Genomic DNA, 19,340 nt, shown 5'->3' with positions numbered 1-19,340 from the left:
CTAACTTGGAACGGCGGTGGGGATCCCAAGCTGCAAAGCAAATGTAACTTGTCTCTTGAGAATCTGCAAGCCTGCTTGTATCATAAGTCAGGGTGAGAATTTGCTAATTCATATCCTATCTTTCTAATATTTTAGGCCTAAGTTAGTGTTTCTGTTTATTTACTAGGTAATCTGCTTTGATCTCTTTGCTATCACTTATAATAACTTAAAATCTATCTTTTTGTAGTAAAACTTATTTTATGTTTTAATCTAAATCAATAAGTTTAGACTAAAGTGCTTGGGAATCTTAGCTCAAGGGGCAAAGGCTGTTGCATTTCCTCTCCATATTGAGGGAAGGGTGAACTCTATGAGCTTACTCTGTATAGTTCTCCGTGCAGCGCAAAACAGTATAATTTTGGGTTTATATTCCAGTGGGGTGAGGGGGGAGCATGCCTGGGGAGCTGGGGGTTATCTTGGCTGTAGTCTCTCTATTGTTGCTTCATGCAGCGGCTGGCAGAGAGCCTGCATATAACTGCAGCTGGGTGTGTCCCTGCCTGTGTGAATGCTGGTGGAAGTGTAAGACTAGGAGTGGGTCTGCAGCTTGTCACAGCAACACAGTGTGAAAGGGAGCTCAGACTGATGAGTCAGAGGGCTCAGTGGTACCCCAGTTCCAGGCACCCCAGGGGTGGACCCATCACAAATTGGTCCTTTCACTCCCGTGAAAGATGTGGGACACCGTCCAAGAGGAGCTATGAGCCATGTTAAACCAGGGGTAGTGGAAGAGTCTTGCAGTGGTAGTGAAGTCCTATTGTGCTGGTACCGAAACCAGATGGGACAAACCTATTCTTTTTGATTTCAGAAAGGTAACTATAAATCAAAGTTTGATGCCTACCCTATGCCCAGAGTAGATTAGTTCACTAGAAAGGCTGGAAGCTGCCAACTATATCTGTACCCTAGACCTCAGGAAGGCATATTGGCAGATCCCTCTGACCTCAGAGTCTCAGGAAAAGACAGCTTTCTCCACTCCATTTGTTCTGTACCAATTGTGAGCTATGCTATTTTGCCTCCATGGGGCAGCAGCCACTTTCCAATGGCACATGGATCATGTGCTGTAACAACATGGTCAATATGCTGCAGTATCTATCGATGACATCGTGATTTACAGCTGTAAATGGAACAACCACATATGACATATTACCTCTGTCCTACAGATTCTGAAGGGTACAGGATTCACTGTGAACCCAGCAAGGTGTACAGGATTCACCGTGAACCAAGTAAGATGGCAAACTGGAAGTTACTTATCTTAGTTATACCATAGGAAGGGGCAAGTTACGACCATTGGCAAACCACAGGCCTTAGCAACCTGACAAAAATAAAACAAGTCTGTTTTTGGGCCTAACAAGTGATTATGGGCATTTTGTACCAGACTTTGCCATGACTGCAGCACCCCTCCTTTTGAAGGATACCAGTCCTAAGAAAATCGTTTCGTCTGGAGTCTGCGACAGAGCATTTTGGAATCTAAAAGACTCTCTGTGTCAGGAACTGGTAAGTTTTCACCCAGATTTTTCCAAAATGTTCATACTACAAACAAATGCCTCCGCTGAAGGATGTAGAACAGTCTTTTCCCAGGAGGCTGAGGAAGAGGAACACCCAATTCTCTATATAAGTAAAAAAGCGTTCCCCCAGGAGGAAGCCTATTCAGACACAGAAAAATAACCATTAGCTGTGAAATGGGCTATGGATGTCTTAAGATACTATTTGTTGGCAAACCCCTTCTCATTAGTAACTGAACACACACCTCTTCGCTGGTTGAACATCATGAAGGATGTCGACCCAAGAATTTTATGCAGTGGTACCTCTCCTTACAGCTATATAGTTTTCAGGTACTCCACCGAGGTGGGACAGCCCACCAAAATGCTGATTCTCTCTCCCCCCCCCTTCTTCCTCCCCCCAAGAAGGAGAGCAGAGGACACAATCCTGGATCCTATTTTGAGGCGGAGGGTATGCGATGGGGCATACAAACCCCACACGGGAGAAGAAAGGGTTAAAATGCACCTCTAGGACCCTGCCGCACCTGTAAAGCCTACACAAGCTGGAGGTGGAACTTCAACAGGGAAGTAGAGGAGCTCAGAGGCAGGCAGTGGAAGGAAGCTCTTGGGAAGGAGTACCCCAGGAGCTCTTGCTGCCTGAGGCTTGGAGATATTGACCTGACCAAGACTGCAAAGAAGGGACTGGTGAAGGTCAGAAGCTTTAATTTTGTATTCAGTGCTTTACGCTGGGGAACACCGGTAGGAAGTGATTCAGGAAGATAGCTGCATAGCACCCCAAGATACAGATCTTAGCTGTCCACCATTGGGCCCTGGATTGGCACCCAATGAAGAGGTTGGGCCCCTAAAGAGTGGACAATGACAGAAGCCTATACTTCAACAGGGATATTAGTTGGGGAAGATCCTGAAGGCATTAAGGGTGCAGACCCGAAGATCCTGACCCAAGGGGGGAGCTTGGAAGCCCTTGATGACTTCTGAAGACTTGCACATTATTTAACTCTTTATGTCTCCCCTGAAAGGCAGACACGAATGTGTGATCTGGCTGGAGGGCTGAGTTGCAAAAAGGACAGACTGCTATATGCTGCGGCTATACCATAGGCACCAAGTTTCTAATCTACCGGGGGTGCTCCCGCCCCCACTCCACTCCTTCCCCCAGTGCGCCACCCCTGCCCTGCTTCTTCCCACCCCCGCTCTGCCCCCCCCTTCCCGCCCAGTTCATCCCCCTCCAGGATAGGAAGAGAACCTGGCACACCCTGGCCTGACCACTAGGAAGCACTGCTGGTGAGTGCTTCACAGTAATCAATTGTGTAAACCATTTGGAACTTCTTTATAGCTAATGGCTGTTAGCCAGAAGCTGGGAATGGGCGACAGTGGATGGATCACTTGATGATTGCCTATTCTGTTCATTCCGTCTGGGGCACCTGGTACTGGCCACTGTCTGAAGACAGGATACTGGGCTAGATGGACCTTTGGTCTGACCCAGTATGGCCGTTGTTACGTTCTTATGTTACGTTTATACAAGGACACTATATAAAATTAATTACATTAAGTTTCATTAGTAATTTGTCATTTTCAACACTTTTCTATAAAATGTTTAACTCATTGCAGTCCAGTTTTAAGACCAACACTAACGCACAGTGGCACTTGATTATTGTGTGTATTAAGGTTTTGACTCAGGCCCCATCAGGATTGTGCTGGGGACTGAAAACAGATAGGAAGATATGGTACCAGCCCCAAAGAGCTTAAAATTGAGAAACTCAAAGCAACTGGTATAGTCAGTACCTGAATTTGGTCCTGTCCTGGAGAGCAATACTTTGTTGACAACGTGCGACTCAGTACTATTGTGGGAGGGCTGTTGGAGTGTTATTATTCCAGAAAAAGAATGAGACATATTAGCTGGTGGTGTGAGAGGTTGCACCACTTCTGCATACTCCACCTTTTCTGTGGATAGGGAATGTAAATTCCCATTCCTGACCCTCCAGCACTCTTCAAAAGTATTAATCGCACCTATTTTTTTTTTAAAGATAAAGCCCTCATGATGTAAATGATTGAAATGTATCATTTTAGTGGGCACAGAAAGTATGGCTGCATTCGTCAGTCATAAACACAGTTCAGAATAGTAATACAGATAATGTTACCAACAAATAATAAGACATTCTTTTTAAAATCAGAGGACAGTGGAGAGAAAAATTTGGTGGCTTGGGAGGCTGAAAAGTATTTTGCAAGTGTAGAGCCCTAATAGGGGAGGCACTTTTATCTAGTGGTTATAGCAGAAATTAGGTATAGGCAGAGCTGGGTTGTATTTCCAACTCTGCATCACTTTCAGGCCTGATTTTTTTTTTTTTTTTTTTTTTACATTCTTCCCCCACAGATTTCAGTGGGAGTTATGAGTCCTTACTACCTGCTGTTTTAGTTTTCCAAGCTGGAAAATGGAGATAGGCAAGTATCATTATCTGTGTAGAATGCTTTGAAAAGCCTGAATGAGAATTGTAGTAAATTCAGAATGTTATTCATAATAAAGATATAGCACTTCAAAATGTGCTGGTGGGTGGGGAAACTAATTTTATAAGAAGCATCAAGGATAACTCAACCACACTCTTCCAGATAGTTGGGAGGAGGGGGGGAAGGGGCATACATATAGTGTGGGGAAATTGACTCTGAAAGTTCTAAAAATTGTATTAAGATGATGTTTTAAAAAAAGTGAATGGTACAGATTTTAAGCGTAGAAGTTTCTGCTTATCAGGGAATAACGTACAGATTATCAACGGGTGCGAAGTTCGGTTTAAGATCGGGTGGCATAAAGTTCTTTCTAAAAGAGCTGTTTATCACGGGGGGTAACATGATGTGTTTCTCTTATGCACTAGAAAGAAAGGTAACTGGATGCCAAAACTGGAGAAGGGGGGGGAAAAGTAAGCTCAGGGACATTTGTGACAGACAAACATGAATAGGGAAACACAAGGAGTAGTTTTGGCATATAGGGCCTGATCCTGCATCACTGAAGTCTACGGGAGCAGGCCCTTAGTTAATTTGGGAACAAAAAACGGATTCTCTGAAAAGAAGAGAAGTAGTAAGAAGATGGGTCTGAAAAAGTGTTTAGAATAGATCATAGGAGTAAGTTACTAATCATGGGCCTGACTTGATGAACTGCCTCAACTTGCAGTGAAATCATCAGAAGTTAAGCCTGCTTAACACCTGCTAAATCAGGCCCTAAAATACTAGGGAGGAGTGACTTAGGCTTTGTCTATACCAGGGGTTGGCAACCTTTCAGAAGCAGTGTGCCGAGTCTTCATTTATTCACTCTAATTTAAGGTTTCGCGTGCCAGTAATACATTTTAACGTTTTTAGAAGGTCTCTTTCTATAAGTCTATAATATATAACTAAACTATTGTTGTATGTCAAGTAAACATTTTAAAAATCTTATTTAAGAAGCTTCATTTAAAATTAAATTAAAATGCAGAGCCCCCCGGACAAGTGGCCAGGACCCGGGCAGTGTGAATGCCACTGAAAATCAGCTCGTGTGCCGCCTTCGGCATGCATGCCATATTTTGCCTACCCCTGGTCTATATACTATCTTTTTAGTGACACAGCTGTGCCGCTACAGCTGTGCCACTAAAAGGCTCGCAGTGTAGCTGCTGTTTGTCGGCGGGAGAGAGCTCTCCCGCTGACAAAACTTCCACCAAACAAGCATCAGCAGCTTTGTCAGCAGGAGCGTTCTCTCACTGACAAAGCGCTGTTCACACTGGTAAAACTTGTCGTTCGGGGTGCGTGTTTTTTTTTTAAAACACCCCTGAACAACAAAAGTTTTGCTGACAAAGTTCCAGTGTAGACAAAGCCTTAGTCAAAGGCATTACCTGGATCATTATCTATGGGATACTGAGTGGCTCCCAAGAAGTGTGCTCAGCATTTCCAACTCCTGTTGACTTCCGTGGGAACTGTGTTCTCACCAGCTCATGGAGTCCCTGAAATCCAGAGAATTTAGTAAGCACCTATATCTTTATTTTTATGTATTTATTAGTGATAGTAGACTAGTTGTAGAAAGCAGCTATAGGAAAGTGTTGACAGAGTAGTGATATTTACAGTTTTGTTTCACTGTGGGCTTGATCCTGCATCCACTGAACATATGGTGCAGCTCCCATTGACTTTAATGATGCAGGATCAGCCCCTTACGTAATTCATGTACACAATACTCATTCTACTGAGTATTGGTCTCCTGCTTCTCTGTACAATTTTATTATTTATATTACTTTAGCACTCACAATGTGCTAGACACTGTCCATACAAAGATCCAGTCCCCAGCCTGTAAAGGTTAATATTTAAGGCTGCGAGGTTACAAACTGAGCTGTGGACCCCTGCACCCACACAGAGATCTACTGATTTTAATAGTTCTCTGCATAGAGTTAGGATCTGATTGTACAGATTAGAGACCTATGACTAAGAAAAATGCTTAAGGTATTTTTCTCCTGCACCTGTCTGTTGTTCTAAGTCCCAAGCCTACAAAAATTTGCCATGAGTAATCCTATAAAATTTAGTAGCAAAATTAAGCATCTGCATCAATGTTTGCAGGATTGGGGTCTTAATTAGGATCAGATGTCTCCCAAACTTCCCTTTGTCTTAGCCAATTACTAGTTGACTAATTTTCTTGTAAGGATAATGGAAGAAGTGGGCCCTGAGGACAGATTTAAAGGAAGAGAGTAGTGATCTGTGTAATGAATATGCTTGATACAAAGGTACGTCGAGACTAACCGCCGAATCGGCGGGTAGTAATCGATCTATCAGGGATTGATATATCGCATCTCGTCTAGACGCGATATATCAATCCCCGAACGCGCTCACCGTCGACTCCAGAACTCCACCAGGGCGAGGGGCAGTAGCGGAGTCAACGGGGCAGCTGCGGCCGTTGATCCCGCACTGTGAGGACCCGAAGTAAGTCGAAATAAGATACATCGACTTCAGCTACGCTATTCCCATAGCTGAAGTTGCGTATCTTACATTGACCCCCAGTGTAGACCAGCCCAAACAGACCAAATGATAGGTTTTAGATATCAGGAACCTGTGTATTACTCAAGAGAATTCTAACTTTAATATGGAATGCCTTACAGTGTTGAAGTGAAGGCAGGCTTTCCTTAAATCTGTATCTTTGGAAAATAAATGTGTGCATTTTTAATGCATTTTTTTAATGTACAATTAAGTAAAGTAAATATATACACTAGGAACAATTTTTTTGATTGGATGTTATGCAACATATAGGGAAAAATCAGTGTTAATTTATATGAAAATTGGGAAACTGATCTGTGAACAAAGATGCAGGTTATTTTGTCACCATGAGGTTTTAGGTTCTCAGGTACATAGGTAGTCAGAGATGGCGCCAAGATTTCTGCTGCTCTAAGCAAACTGGCATACCCTCCATGCCTGCAGTCACTAACCATTTTGCTGCCTTGAAAGCTTTGCTACTCTTTAGGCAATGACCCCTTCAGCAATGATGGGAGCAGCTGAGAGGGCAATATAGTTAATAAATCAGAATCTGATTCTGCAGACCCTTATGCACATGCTTAACTTTAGGCATAGAGTTAAGCACATGCATAAGTATCTGCATGATTAGGATCTTAAGCCAGTATTTTTATTTTTTTGCAGCACTGGTTTTGCTTGAACTACTAGCATAATTTTAGCATAATATGAAATATAGCAAAGATGGGATAATTATTAAAAAAAAACTTTAAAGAACCCACCTGACAGCAAGCTCTTGCTTTTTTTTCCCTTTTAATTTTAAATAAAGCTGTCTATGAATTTTAGCCTCAGGAGAACTTCATTCAAATCAATTAATCAGTCGGCCTCTCCAGTGACTAGCTTTCTGGAGACAAAAAAGTCAAAATAGGTTTTGAGAGTGAGTTTTGCATTTTTATGTTAATTTCCTTCTCCAGTTCTATCAGTTTTACACCACAGCACAATCCCGATTTCTTGCTCTCCTACTTCAACTCCTATCAACACAAGAGTTCAACATGCAAAGATTAGCAGAATCATGTCCTTATGCTGCAAAGATCTATCCTACAGAGCCAAATTCTGTGCCAATTAGACCTTCTGCTACTTCATACTCCAATCCTCTAAACAGTTATGCATGTGCCTAATGTTATTAATTTGGAGCCTCATTGATTTCAATAGGTTACTTACTGTAGTACAGTCAAGCACCTGTGTCTGTAGGATGAGGGCCTAAAGGCTTGATTCTGCAAGTAGCTGAGAACTCTCAACTCCAATGAGATGGAGTTGAGGGTGCTCAGTACCTTTTAGGTGCTGACATTCAATAAAGTCAATGGGGATTGTATGAGCTTTAGGTGAATGCACTGCTTAGACCAGTGGCTCTCAACCTTTCCAGACTACTATACTCCTTTCAGGAGTCTGATTTGTCTTGTGTACCCACAAGTTTCACCTCACTTAAAAACTACAAAATCAGACATAAAAATACAAAAGTGTCACAGCACACTATTACTGAAAAATTGCTTACTTTCTCACTTTTACCATATAATTATAAAATAAATCAATTGGAATATAAACATTGTACTTACATTTCAGTGTTTAGTATATAGGGCACTATAAACAAGTCATTGTCCGTATGAAATTGTAGTTTCTATTGACTTCATTAGTGCTTTTTATGTAGCCCATTGTAAAACTAGGCAAATATCTAGATGAGTCGATGTACCCACTGGAAGACCTCTGTGTGCCCCTGGTTGTGAACCACTGGTTTATACCACTTGGTGAACTCCTGTACTGTGGGTCCCCCTCTGTGAACCAGATAATGCTACTGTTAGTAAAAATAAGGTGTCATAGCCTATTCCACAAGTAGTCCCACTGATTTAAATGGGGCTAATTATTGTGTAAAATACTATTCCAGGGATTGTCAAACTGGGGGTCATGACCCCTCAGGGAGTCACAAGGTTATTACATTGGGGGTTGCGAGCTGTCGGCCTCCACTCCAAACCCCGCTTTGCCGCCAGCATTTATAATGGTGTTAAATATATAAAAAGTGTTTTAATGTATAAGGGGGGGGTCACACTCACAAATTGGTTTTATGGGGTAAACAAAAATGAGCTCTTTATAATTCCCCCCCAATGTGTTACTGAAAAAAGTTAAATAAAGTTACAAACAAATATAACATTTTCCCCCTCCAAACTTCACAGTGGAAGTCACACCAATCTGTTGTGTAACACAGCCTTTGAGCACTGAAGTATCTATGTAAACTGCTGTTAAGTCTCCCCCTGAGAAGGTGATGAGTGTGGCCTGGGTCCCTTGATCCTACTGCTGCTGGAGGAGGCGGTGGCTGCTGGGGTAGCACAGCTGTTACAGTGCAGCACTGGTCCCTCCTCCCAGCTGCGGCTGCCTCATCTCCCCCCACCCAGCCCGTCCCTCCCCTCCGCCGCTCCCGACGCTGCTGCTGCCGCCGCGGCCACCTCCTCCTCCCCGCCCCCACCCTCTCTCTCTCTCTCTCCATCTCTCTCTGTCCCGTTCCCCCTTTCCCCCGCCTCTCTCCGCCCTGCCGCCGGCGGCCCTGGCAGAGCAGGCACTGCAGGGGGATCTCAATGTAACACCATGACAGGCATCGCCGCCGCCTCCTTCTTCTCCAATACCTGCAGGTTCGGGGGCTGCGGGCTCCACTTCCCAAGCCTGGCTGAGCTCATCGAGCACATTGAGGATAACCACATCGGTGAGTGGCCGGGAGGGGGACCCTCCCCCCCGCAGCGCTGGGGAGCAGGGTGCATGTGCAAGGGGCGTGGGGCTGCATGCCGGGCACGGGCAGGGCGGGGGGGAGAAGGTGCCGGGGTGGCTGCATACTGGGCATGGGCGTGTTCGGGGCGCGGGGGGGGTGTGAGGTGCAGGAGGCGGCATGGCAAGGCGTGGGGCGGAAGGGGTGCTGGGGGAGGCTGCGAGGGGGGCACGAGGGGCTGGGGCGGCTGCACAAGGGGGCATGGTTGGGGGGGGGCAAGCTGGGCGCCGCTGCAGCGGGGAGTTAGTTTGCCTTGGCAGGAGGCAGTGCGGAGAGCCGGAGGAGGCGCGGGGAGGGGGAAGAGGAGGACGGGCACGGCACGCCGCCTGCTGCTTCCGCCCCGGCTCTGGCTGTCAGGGCTCCGGGGAGGGAGGGAGCGAGCCGCGGCAGCCATTCCGCTTCCTCCTCTTCGCCGCCGCCGCTGCTGCTGCGTCCTGTCAGCGCTGTTGCTAGGTGTGGTGGGGAGGATCGGGCGCTGCCTGCCCGCTGCAGCCTGGCTGCCCTGAAGGCGCCTCTCCGGGGAGGAAGGGTGTCGGGGAGGCTGGCGGCTGGGTGGGCGTGGAGCAGGGCCCCGCCGGCGGGCGGGGGTGGAGGTTAAGCAGCGGCGGCTGCTGCAGGGGCGAGGTCTGCGTGCGGCTAGTGCCGCGCCTGAGGTCAGGAGACGCCGTGCGGCTCCAGCAGCCGGGGAAGGAGGAACCCCTCGGTGCAGCGCTGGCGGGCGGGGATTCCTCGGCGCTCTGCTGCTGCCATTTGCTGGTGAGCCGCGGCCAGGCCTCTGAGCGGGGTCCCGCCGGCGGGGCATGGAGCTGGGCGCTGCGCCTGTCTGATCATCACCTGTAGGATAGCTCGCTCCCCCTCCCCTCCTGTACACCGTGTTGATCAGACAAGCGCCTTCAACAAGTCCCCTGCCTGGGATGCCGCGGTCCCGAACAATTCTCCGGGAAGATCCGCCCTGTGCCCGCTCCGAGGGGAGTGGGGGCAGGGATTATGCCCAGTGCATTATGCAGCAGGAGGTGGGGTGATGACTCGTCAGTCTGCTGCCTCCGGGAGGGTGCCCCTGGGTTTGTATCCGCACAGCAGTTTGCAGTTACGTGCAGGTATGAATGTATGAGGAATGACCCCGGCTTCTGTATGCAAATCCAAAAGTTAACACTGTGACAAAGCTTTTTTTTTTTAATCTTTCAGTTAATATGTGAGCAAAAGATAAAACACGAGGCCTATCTTCTGTACATGGATTTTTCTTAGAATAAGCTTTGTTTAAAAAAATAGTTTAGCAAATCTACTTTTTTTTAAATTGCTGTCTAGAAGGTAATACAATTGATGCATTACAAGAAAAAAACGGTGGGTGAGGTACTATGTTTCATTGGACCAACTTCTGTTGGTGAGAAATACAAGCTTTCATGCTTATTCAGAACTGGAAAGTTTGTCTCTCACCAGCAGATGTTGGAGACATAAAAGATATTACCTCATCCATCTTGTCTTGTTAATATCATGGGACTGATACAGCTACAAGTACACTGCCTTATCAGACCTTATTTTTGTTGTCCCATTTAACAGGGGTTTTACAGTGACTTTTAGGCAATCCCTTCTGTGTAACCTCTTTGCTGTGTTTTATTAACAATGTAAACTAAGCTGTCAGAAATATAATTTTCTTCAAAGTAGAAACTTGACAGGTTAGTGACTCCTGATTTGTTTTAATCTGAAAGAGGATTATATTATAAAGAAGATGTAAATAATTAGATTTGCTGTGATTCAGTAAAAATATAAGTAAACAGCATGCTGCTATACAATGATGAAACACACATGCTGTTTCATTTTATGACTTCTTTAATAAGCCGGCCCAAACATTTGAAAAAAAATAATTGAAATTTTGATGAAGTAATAAACTTTAAAATTAGACTTAACTTAAAATTGAGTGTCAAACTGCATTAATACAGTGTTATAGGTGAGATTTAAATTGCAAAACAGGAAATTCCAAGGTATGATTTCCATAACCATAGATGTTTACCTGTATGTGATAAAATCATATTCAGGAGCCATTCTCTAACTTTCAGATTTAGCACACCATATCTCAAACTGAAAAATACATAGTATACTCTTGTTATAATCTTAATCAGTGTTGTTATAATGGATTCTCATTTTGATACTATACTATAAACCTGTGATTCTCAACCTTTCCCCATACCGTGAACCATGTTGCAACAGGAAAACGATTTGGGACGTCGCTCTCAACTAGACATAAATAAAGGGAAGGTGATCATGATAGTCCCTTCCCGTTTGAATCTGTTTGCACCCCCAGGTTGGGAAGTCATGCTATAAACCAAGCCACGTACTGCCTGATTGCAGCCTGTGGACCGTAATTAGAGAACCACTGCCATACAGTTGTACAGAATATTTCATATGCATGAGGGGGAAGGGCAGGCTGAGTTACGTTAGGAAACTATACACTTAATTTCCTAATATTTGTGCATTTAAAATTAATATTACATTAATATATATTTGTATGTAATGCTTTTATTTTCTCTAAAAGAAAGTTGCAATGATCACAGATTAAATACCCACACGTACATTCATATGAGCATGAGATATGACACTGCTTTGAGTACATTTATTTGAAGGTTCTTCCATATGGGATTGCACGTTCAAATAACATTACACAAATTTGTGGAAAATAGCTTATAGTGCTTGTGATTTTTCAAACATCTATAACATTTATTCTGTACCAGTTTTCTACAAATATGTCAAAAGGTTTTTTTTCCTGATGGAAGCCGGTAGTCACTGCATGGGCTCAGAAGTCTGTCCATCCTGAGTTTGGTGCAGAATTGGATCTGAAGTGGATTTCCAGTTTGATGTTTTAAAAATACATCCTATTGGAGTTGTCAGTAAAATCAACTGGAAAAATTCTTACTTGGCGAAGAATCCTGAGCTAAATTCAACCTCAGTGTAAGTCACTGCAACTTCATTGAAGTCAGGGCTTAGTTTGAGTTTTTTATACCCTCAAGATATATGGATGCAACTCCTAGTAAAGTCATTGGGAGTTACATGTGTTAAACTGAACACAGGTCTCATTTCTTTCATACTAAGACCCTACAAGTTCTTTCACATGAGCAAGACCCCATTACTCTCATGGAGCAGCTTAAAAAAATCCTGACATAAAACTTCCTGAACTTTCCAAAACTCTTCAATTTTGTCATGAGAAATTTCAGCTGAAAGAGAATTTTTTTGAAAGGTTATAAGCATCTGAAAATGGAGGCTTATGAAATTGTCTTTACAAGGTGTGTGTTGTGGGCATAATACTATAATATTCTCTGTGTTGAGAATGCTTTTGTCATATACATATACAATCAGGAAGGGATTAATTTTGGACATATAGAGTACATGGTAATATTTCTTTTAAGAATAAATGATTATTTTGAAGACATCTCTTGTACCTTGTATAAGAATAAAAACAATAGGATTAGATTTGATTGTTGTTAATTTAAAAAAAAAAAAATGTCCTGGGTCACAGGTATGCAAACAGTTAAGGTTTATTGTTAATTTAGACTTGGTCCTGCCGGCTGCTTTGTGTGAATGGATCCTCACAACATGGAATCCCATTGGTCTGCCCATAGGAGTCAAATTGCAGCACTGGGGTCTTAAACAGAATACACTATTCTTGTGTATTAGCAAAATAATTGATTTGAATTTAGTCATTTTGCACTGTATGTGGAAAGGTGGAAGCTACAAAGTATTTTAATTCCTCAGTACTAATTAAGGGTCAGTTTTTGCCACCCTCCTTCATAAAGTAAGGTACAACTTACTGTTATTAAGGATAGCAAAAACTGGCTTTATATTTTGGCACCAAAATTCCCTGTTAACATTTCTAATCGTCAAGTGCCAGTGGATGATGTTTTTGAGAAATTCTGTAGTTGCTTTACTTACTTAGAAATACAAAATTCATGATTGCAAGTGTGACAGAACTTGATGTCTATCAATAGATTTTTTTAAGAGCCTTAGAGTTAATTTTATGTATTAATTAGAACCTACAGCAAGCAACTGCCATAAAAGATAGATGAAATAACTGGTGCAGATGAGCTGGGAGCATTGCCATCTCTTTCTGTGCTTGGCAGGTAAAGAATAATTAAACTCATGTTTGGTGCCACAGACCTATCCCAACACATACCAACGCTACAGTCTGGTTTTTATGACTGTACCGTGCAGCCTTCAGGGTTGGTTAGGCTTACTCAGGAATAATTATCTCAGGCCTATATAAGGGACCCCATGTACTCCCTGTTGTAATGGGACCAAATTCTGCAGGAACAACCCCGCCATTCCATAACAACATTAACAGATAACCCTCATTCCCATCCTCTACCTCCACACAAACACACGTACCTACAGTTCCTAGATGAAAATACTCATTAATGTAAAATTAATCAGTGATTGTTTTCTATGGTAATTATTTCCTAGAATTTTTTTTTATACCCTTGAGATGGCCTGGCTCTACCCAGTCGGCTTTGGCTTCCATGATGTCCAGACTGAGCCTCCTTCCCCATATGTGTTCCAGGAAGCAGGGATGATGGAAGGTTCAGGGAAGGGAGGGTTGTAGCCTGCTTCATGGGATCATCTCCCTGCCTCCTGGGGTTTGGCTGCTATGCAGGCAGCCTAGCTCATCAATCTAAACGTTTGACTTTCCTACTCCCTGGCTAGAAGCTGAATGTCAGCTGTGGCTCCCTGATCCATGGAATGGCACAGAGGGCATGGACTCTGATCCAACTAACTCCCCTTTTGGAGTGTGTCGGGAGTCAAGGGCAGCTACAGGTGGGTCCCAGGAAGACAGAAAATAAAATGTTCGGTGCTTGGCTTCAGCAGAATGGCAGATTCCACAGGAGACATGGCCGATGTTGTGGTCCTAGTGGATTGTATTAGCTTTGTGGAAGGAATATCTGCTAAGGGAACAGATACAGTACTATATACAGCCTGTCATTTTGCAGGGCAGTCCTTAAATTCATTACGATTTTCTGATTCAGATTTAAATTTCATCTTCTGGTTTTCTCACAGCAGTTGCTGAAGCCCACTGGGTAGGTCACATTACTGGCATTCTGTGATTTGATTCTTCATCCTTCTACTTCTTACTAGCATTTTTCAGTAGTTGAACTCCAGCCAGAAGAGCAGGGCACACTAGCTCCCTAAAGGTTTAACAGTGCAAGTATCATGCTCTTTTGGTCTTGAGGTGCTCAAACAGAGATTGTTAGAATTCTTACTCATATTATTTATTGCATTAGTTTTCTTACCTTCATGGCTTCCGTTGGCCCAAGTTTAATATTTTTCCAATGTGCAGATCAGGTTGGTGCTGATATCACACTATGTGCTAAATTGATTACCTCTGTGCATGTATGGTTCATCTGGACCGTTTTGCCTCCCTTGATATCCAGCAGGTGTGAGGGTACCAGATGTGAATCAAATGGAATTGGGGTGGATCAGAGTTACATAACCGTTTAATGAATATAAATGGTCTGAAGAGACAAGGAAAAGTGGGAGGGTGGTGGGAGAGAGTAGTGAAGAATCAAGGCTGAGTACATTCTTATCCTTTATGAGGGTTGTATGATATAGTACTTAACTGAGATTCTGAAGCATCAAAAGGGAATCTTTCAGCCTTTACTTGTACTAAGGCCACACAAAATAGACAACTTACAATAACTGAATAATTCAGTATAACTTGCTCTAGAAAATACAATACCGTGTTGCTGCTTGTCTCCCGGATAGTACCGTATTCATACAGTAGCTTTCACTGTCAAGACTTAAAGCTGGAACTTTTTTTTTTTTATGGAAATTTTTACTCTGTTCCCAAACATTAGGATTGATGATGGAACAGGGGAAGCTGTTACACTAAGTAGTGGAATTATCAGGAAAAAAAAAGAAACCTGCAAAGGAGAAACTGAGTGACATAATGAAGGTAGAAAAATTTGGGCACAATATTTTCAAAGTGATAGAAGAAAGCACAAATCAATCTGGATATTCTAATATGTAGCTCACCAGAGGAAAAGAAAGTATGTTAGTTCTGAAGTTCAACTATGCTAATAATTTTTGGATCCTAATGCCTCCAGTAATTTCAAGCCTTCATGGAACATTAAGGCAAAGGGGTCTATAATCAAGGACCAGAGTGCTGAGATGGGAAAAAAAAAAAAAAGTGTGTGTGAGAGAAAGGAGAATTCCCATGACCTGCATGCATAAAGCTTGCTCAAAACTAGTACTTACAATGGTTAACTTGGGCTGTATGCTCACTTTGGTAGTAACAGGTGCTAGAAACAATAAATGCAGAGAAAGAGAATAAGTTAAGATACTGCATGGGAGAAGCTATGGAGTACTAAGTAAAAAGCATATCTTAAGTGGGGACCACAATGTATGAAAGACGCAACAACCTTTTCTGAGCCCCTGCAGTCTGGCACAAAGGCCACCTACCCTTGCCATTTGCTAATGGCCCCAGCATGCTTGGATTTCCACAGACACATATTGGTAATGCTGAATTTTGCTGATAGTAAAGTATTACTGCTCAGAACAGCATAAACGTAATACTGAATATGTGTAATATAACACTTTTTCCCCCCAGGGTAATGTACAGATTAGCATCTGGTGTTGTCATGACCCGTTAGTCATTTCGGAGATTCCTCACACTTATTGTGCATCAGCTTTGTGAAATCATTTTTGTATTGAAAGTTGGTATGGCAGCATCGTATATAGGATGTTTTGTGTAGTGTATAGAAATTTAAAAGCAGGTTTTGTAGTTAGTTGCGACTTTCTTCCATGCAGCTTGCATGAACATATGGGCCTTTGTGTGCAATAAAACAAAAATCAAACATACATACCTGTTGTAAAAATATTAATAATTGTAGTTAGTCTCTTGATACAAAAGAACTAGGGAAACAACATCTAATACTTCTAGTCAACAAAATAATTCTTAATAATGATGTTGGACAAAGCCCAAAGATACATTTGTATTAAGTTTGCACCATGTCCAGTATTTCCACAGCTGTAATCTTTGTCATTCTTATGTCAATCAAAATCTTTGCATCTGGTGGTGCGGGAGATACAATGGGTCCTTTAGAGATAAATCTTTAGCCTTTGAAGAGTATGGGGAGGAGAGGCCCAGGTACCTCAGCAAAGCTTTGTCTATGTTTTAAATAGTGATACTGACTTGTGATTCTGATTAGCAGAGGTGTAGCAGGTTTACAACAGAGCTTCTGCAGATTTAGGGGATTTGCTCGTCAATCATAGTTGCTTTGTCAGAAAGTCTTTTGTTATCTAAGAGAGATCTTAAAAGAAAAACAACATCCCAACCTACTGAAAATTATATCAAAAAGTACTGTCAGTCAATTAGTATGTTTAAAATAAACGAATTAACCTCTTTTTCTCAACTTGCACCATCACTCATTAAGTGAAGGCTACTCTTTTTTGTTCTGTTATTGGGCATATACCTTACATCATAGTGGCTTATATTTCAGGAAAGCATTAAAGATTGTGTTGTGCCCTGAAAATGTATTTTTAAAATCTCATTTACATGCACTCAATAGACATAGTATCAGAGGGGTAGCCGTGTTAGTCTGGCTCTGTAAAAAGCAACAGAGAGTCCTGAGGTGCCACAGGACTCTCTGTTGCTTTCAGTAGTCATAATCATCCAGGCCTACAGAGCCTTCTCTCTTTTGTGTGTGCGTGCATGCTATGAAACTGTTTTGAGACCCGCTGAATCTTTTTATGCAGTATATCTTGACTAGTTTTCATAGCCATTTTAAATTAAGTCAAACTGATCTCCCATCTTCTGCCACACAAGGTAGTGTTCTGGAAGATGGGACCTGCCATCTCTAGTTCAGTCCTTTTATGGTCTTTGAAAGGACTCTTTAACTGTCCCAGTTCTGAATTTTTAGCAGTGCAAAACTTGTCCCCAGCTCCATCAACAACAGTTATATCAACCAGAAGATGTAAGTTCTCTCTCATCCTGCCACTAAAGCAATTAACTTCTTTCAGGATCATAGTTTAGGTTTCAGACAAAATATGCACATGAGCTTTCTTTCTAGTTTGAATTAGTAGAATGAAGCAAAACAAGAGAGTGTAAGCTCCTGATTTATGCTGGTCTAACTATAGTCAGTGGACCTATGAATTTTAGATTGGTGTGAGAGAACTGGACCCCAAACATTTCTTCTCATTTAGTCAGTAAAATAAGTGAAGGCAGATATGAGGAATAAAGCAGATCCTGATGTTTGTTTTCAGCCTTCATTGCATCATGCTTGTGATGGTATCTAGAGAATGGGAACATTCTTTATATAGTGAAGAGGTAATTGTCCGTTATCATTCACTAAATTATCCTTCAGTTTCTAAAATGCTATTGGCTTATGACTGCAGTAACCTTTCTCAAAGTTAACATACATAGAATGAAACCCTCTTGACATCTGTTTTAACCCCTGATTTTTTCCCAACATATTGCATATTTATATTGGCAGTGATGAAAAAAGCCAATGGGAAAGACATTTTGATTATATACAGTTCACCATCCAATAAAAATGGATATTAATATTTTAGTTAGTTATTGTTTGTTATCAAATACAGGTAAAGACATTTACCAGACTGCATGCTTTCAAGGGTTATTGTTTTAAGAATGCTATCACATTCAAACAAGCTATGGCTTTCCAGATCCATCTCTGCTTCTCTTGAATTTTCTTCTTTAGGATTTGACCTTACATCATCATAAAATATAATTATTTTTCCTGTCTGAAATTCATTCTACATCCATTCACGTGGAGGCTAAAGAGGATGTTTTATTTAAAGATGCAATGACATGACTTTTGTTGCTGTAACAAGTGTTCTCATATTGTGGATACCATTGATGAGAATGCTGTGTGGGTAAGGCACAAAATGTTTTTAAAATGGCATAATATTTGATCTATAAATTTTACAGGCAAAGGCAGATGAAAATAAACATTTGTAACGTCACAATGTCTGATTTTTTTTTCTTTTGAGGATTTATGGATTTAAGGCCTGACCAACCCCTTTTAGAATCAATAGGAATCTTTCAATCTTCCAAATCCAGTGGGATTTGGAATAGGCCCCTATTGAACTAGGAAGGAATACTGTACTACAATCTATATTGACTGTGCATCATTTACAATACTGCATCTAAATAAGTCTGGAGGTTAGACAAGAGAATGTTTGAGTTAAACTGAAGATGACATCAAAGACTTCATGCTACATTGCACTAGCATAGAATAGATAATCTTCAACATTTCTGCAATATTGTGTTTCTCTTCCTGGAAAAAACATAAAGGATCATGCCAACTAAACATAGCATGTGAGGATACTGTTACAGGTAAGGCTGTAACTCTTATGAGAAATAATATCAAGATGATCAGGTGGCTGCCGATATGATTTCTTTTTCATCTTTCACGTAGTCTTTTCTTCATATTTCATGGACTATATAAAAAGAGGATCACCAGAATATGTGCATTAAAAACAGTTCTGTTTTCTGAAAATGAGAAGCTGATATGGATCTGATGGTGAAAGTCTTATCAGAGGTACCTAAGGACGTTATCTACTGATTGTCTAGGTTTCCCTAGTACACCTCTACCCTGATATAACGCAACCCGATAACAACACGAATTTGGATATAACGCGGTAAAGCAGTGCTCCGGCGGATCAAAGCAAGTTCAATATAACGCGGTTTCACCTATAATGCGGTAAGATTTTTTGGCTTCCGAGGACAGCGTTATATTGGGGTAGAGGTGTACATTTAATCCACCTTTACCTCAACTCTGTAATCAATCTTATTTGTCATCCCTCTATACATGTATACATTAAAAAGCCAAGCAAGGGCTCAGAACCATTTTGTGTTACACTGTAGTGCATTTTATATATAAAACAAATACGTGCATTGGATAGCTACCACTTTATTTTACAGCTGTCCTGAAAAGGTTTGTGTTTGCCTGTTAAGATACTCTTGTTAAATATAAAGCTATGTATCTACAAACATTAGAATCTTTTTATTTTTTGTTTGGTTTTCTTTGTATAGATTAAAAATATAGTAAATTAGATCA

The 19,340-nt window shown here is 42.0% G+C and overlaps 1 protein-coding gene across 1 annotated transcript in view; it reads left to right on the top strand.

Annotated features, from left to right (window-relative positions):
• Positions 1 to 8,984: 8,984 nt before the first annotated feature.
• The window catches only part of JAZF1 (JAZF zinc finger 1), a 284,073-nt gene continuing 273,717 nt past the window's right edge, over positions 8,985 to 19,340 (top strand). Inside the window, exon 1 of the mRNA XM_034760695.1 lies at positions 8,985 to 9,219. Coding sequence (XP_034616586.1) covers positions 9,105 to 9,219 — 115 coding nt within the window. The 5' untranslated portion in view covers positions 8,985 to 9,104. The remainder of the gene's footprint in view (positions 9,220 to 19,340) is intronic.

The sequence above is a fragment of the Trachemys scripta genome, chromosome 2 (assembly GCF_013100865.1).
Source record: "Trachemys scripta elegans isolate TJP31775 chromosome 2, CAS_Tse_1.0, whole genome shotgun sequence".
NCBI lineage: Eukaryota > Metazoa > Chordata > Testudines > Emydidae > Trachemys > Trachemys scripta.
The sequence above is the reverse complement of the archived record's forward strand: the minus strand, read 5'-3'. Positions and strand labels throughout refer to the sequence as shown.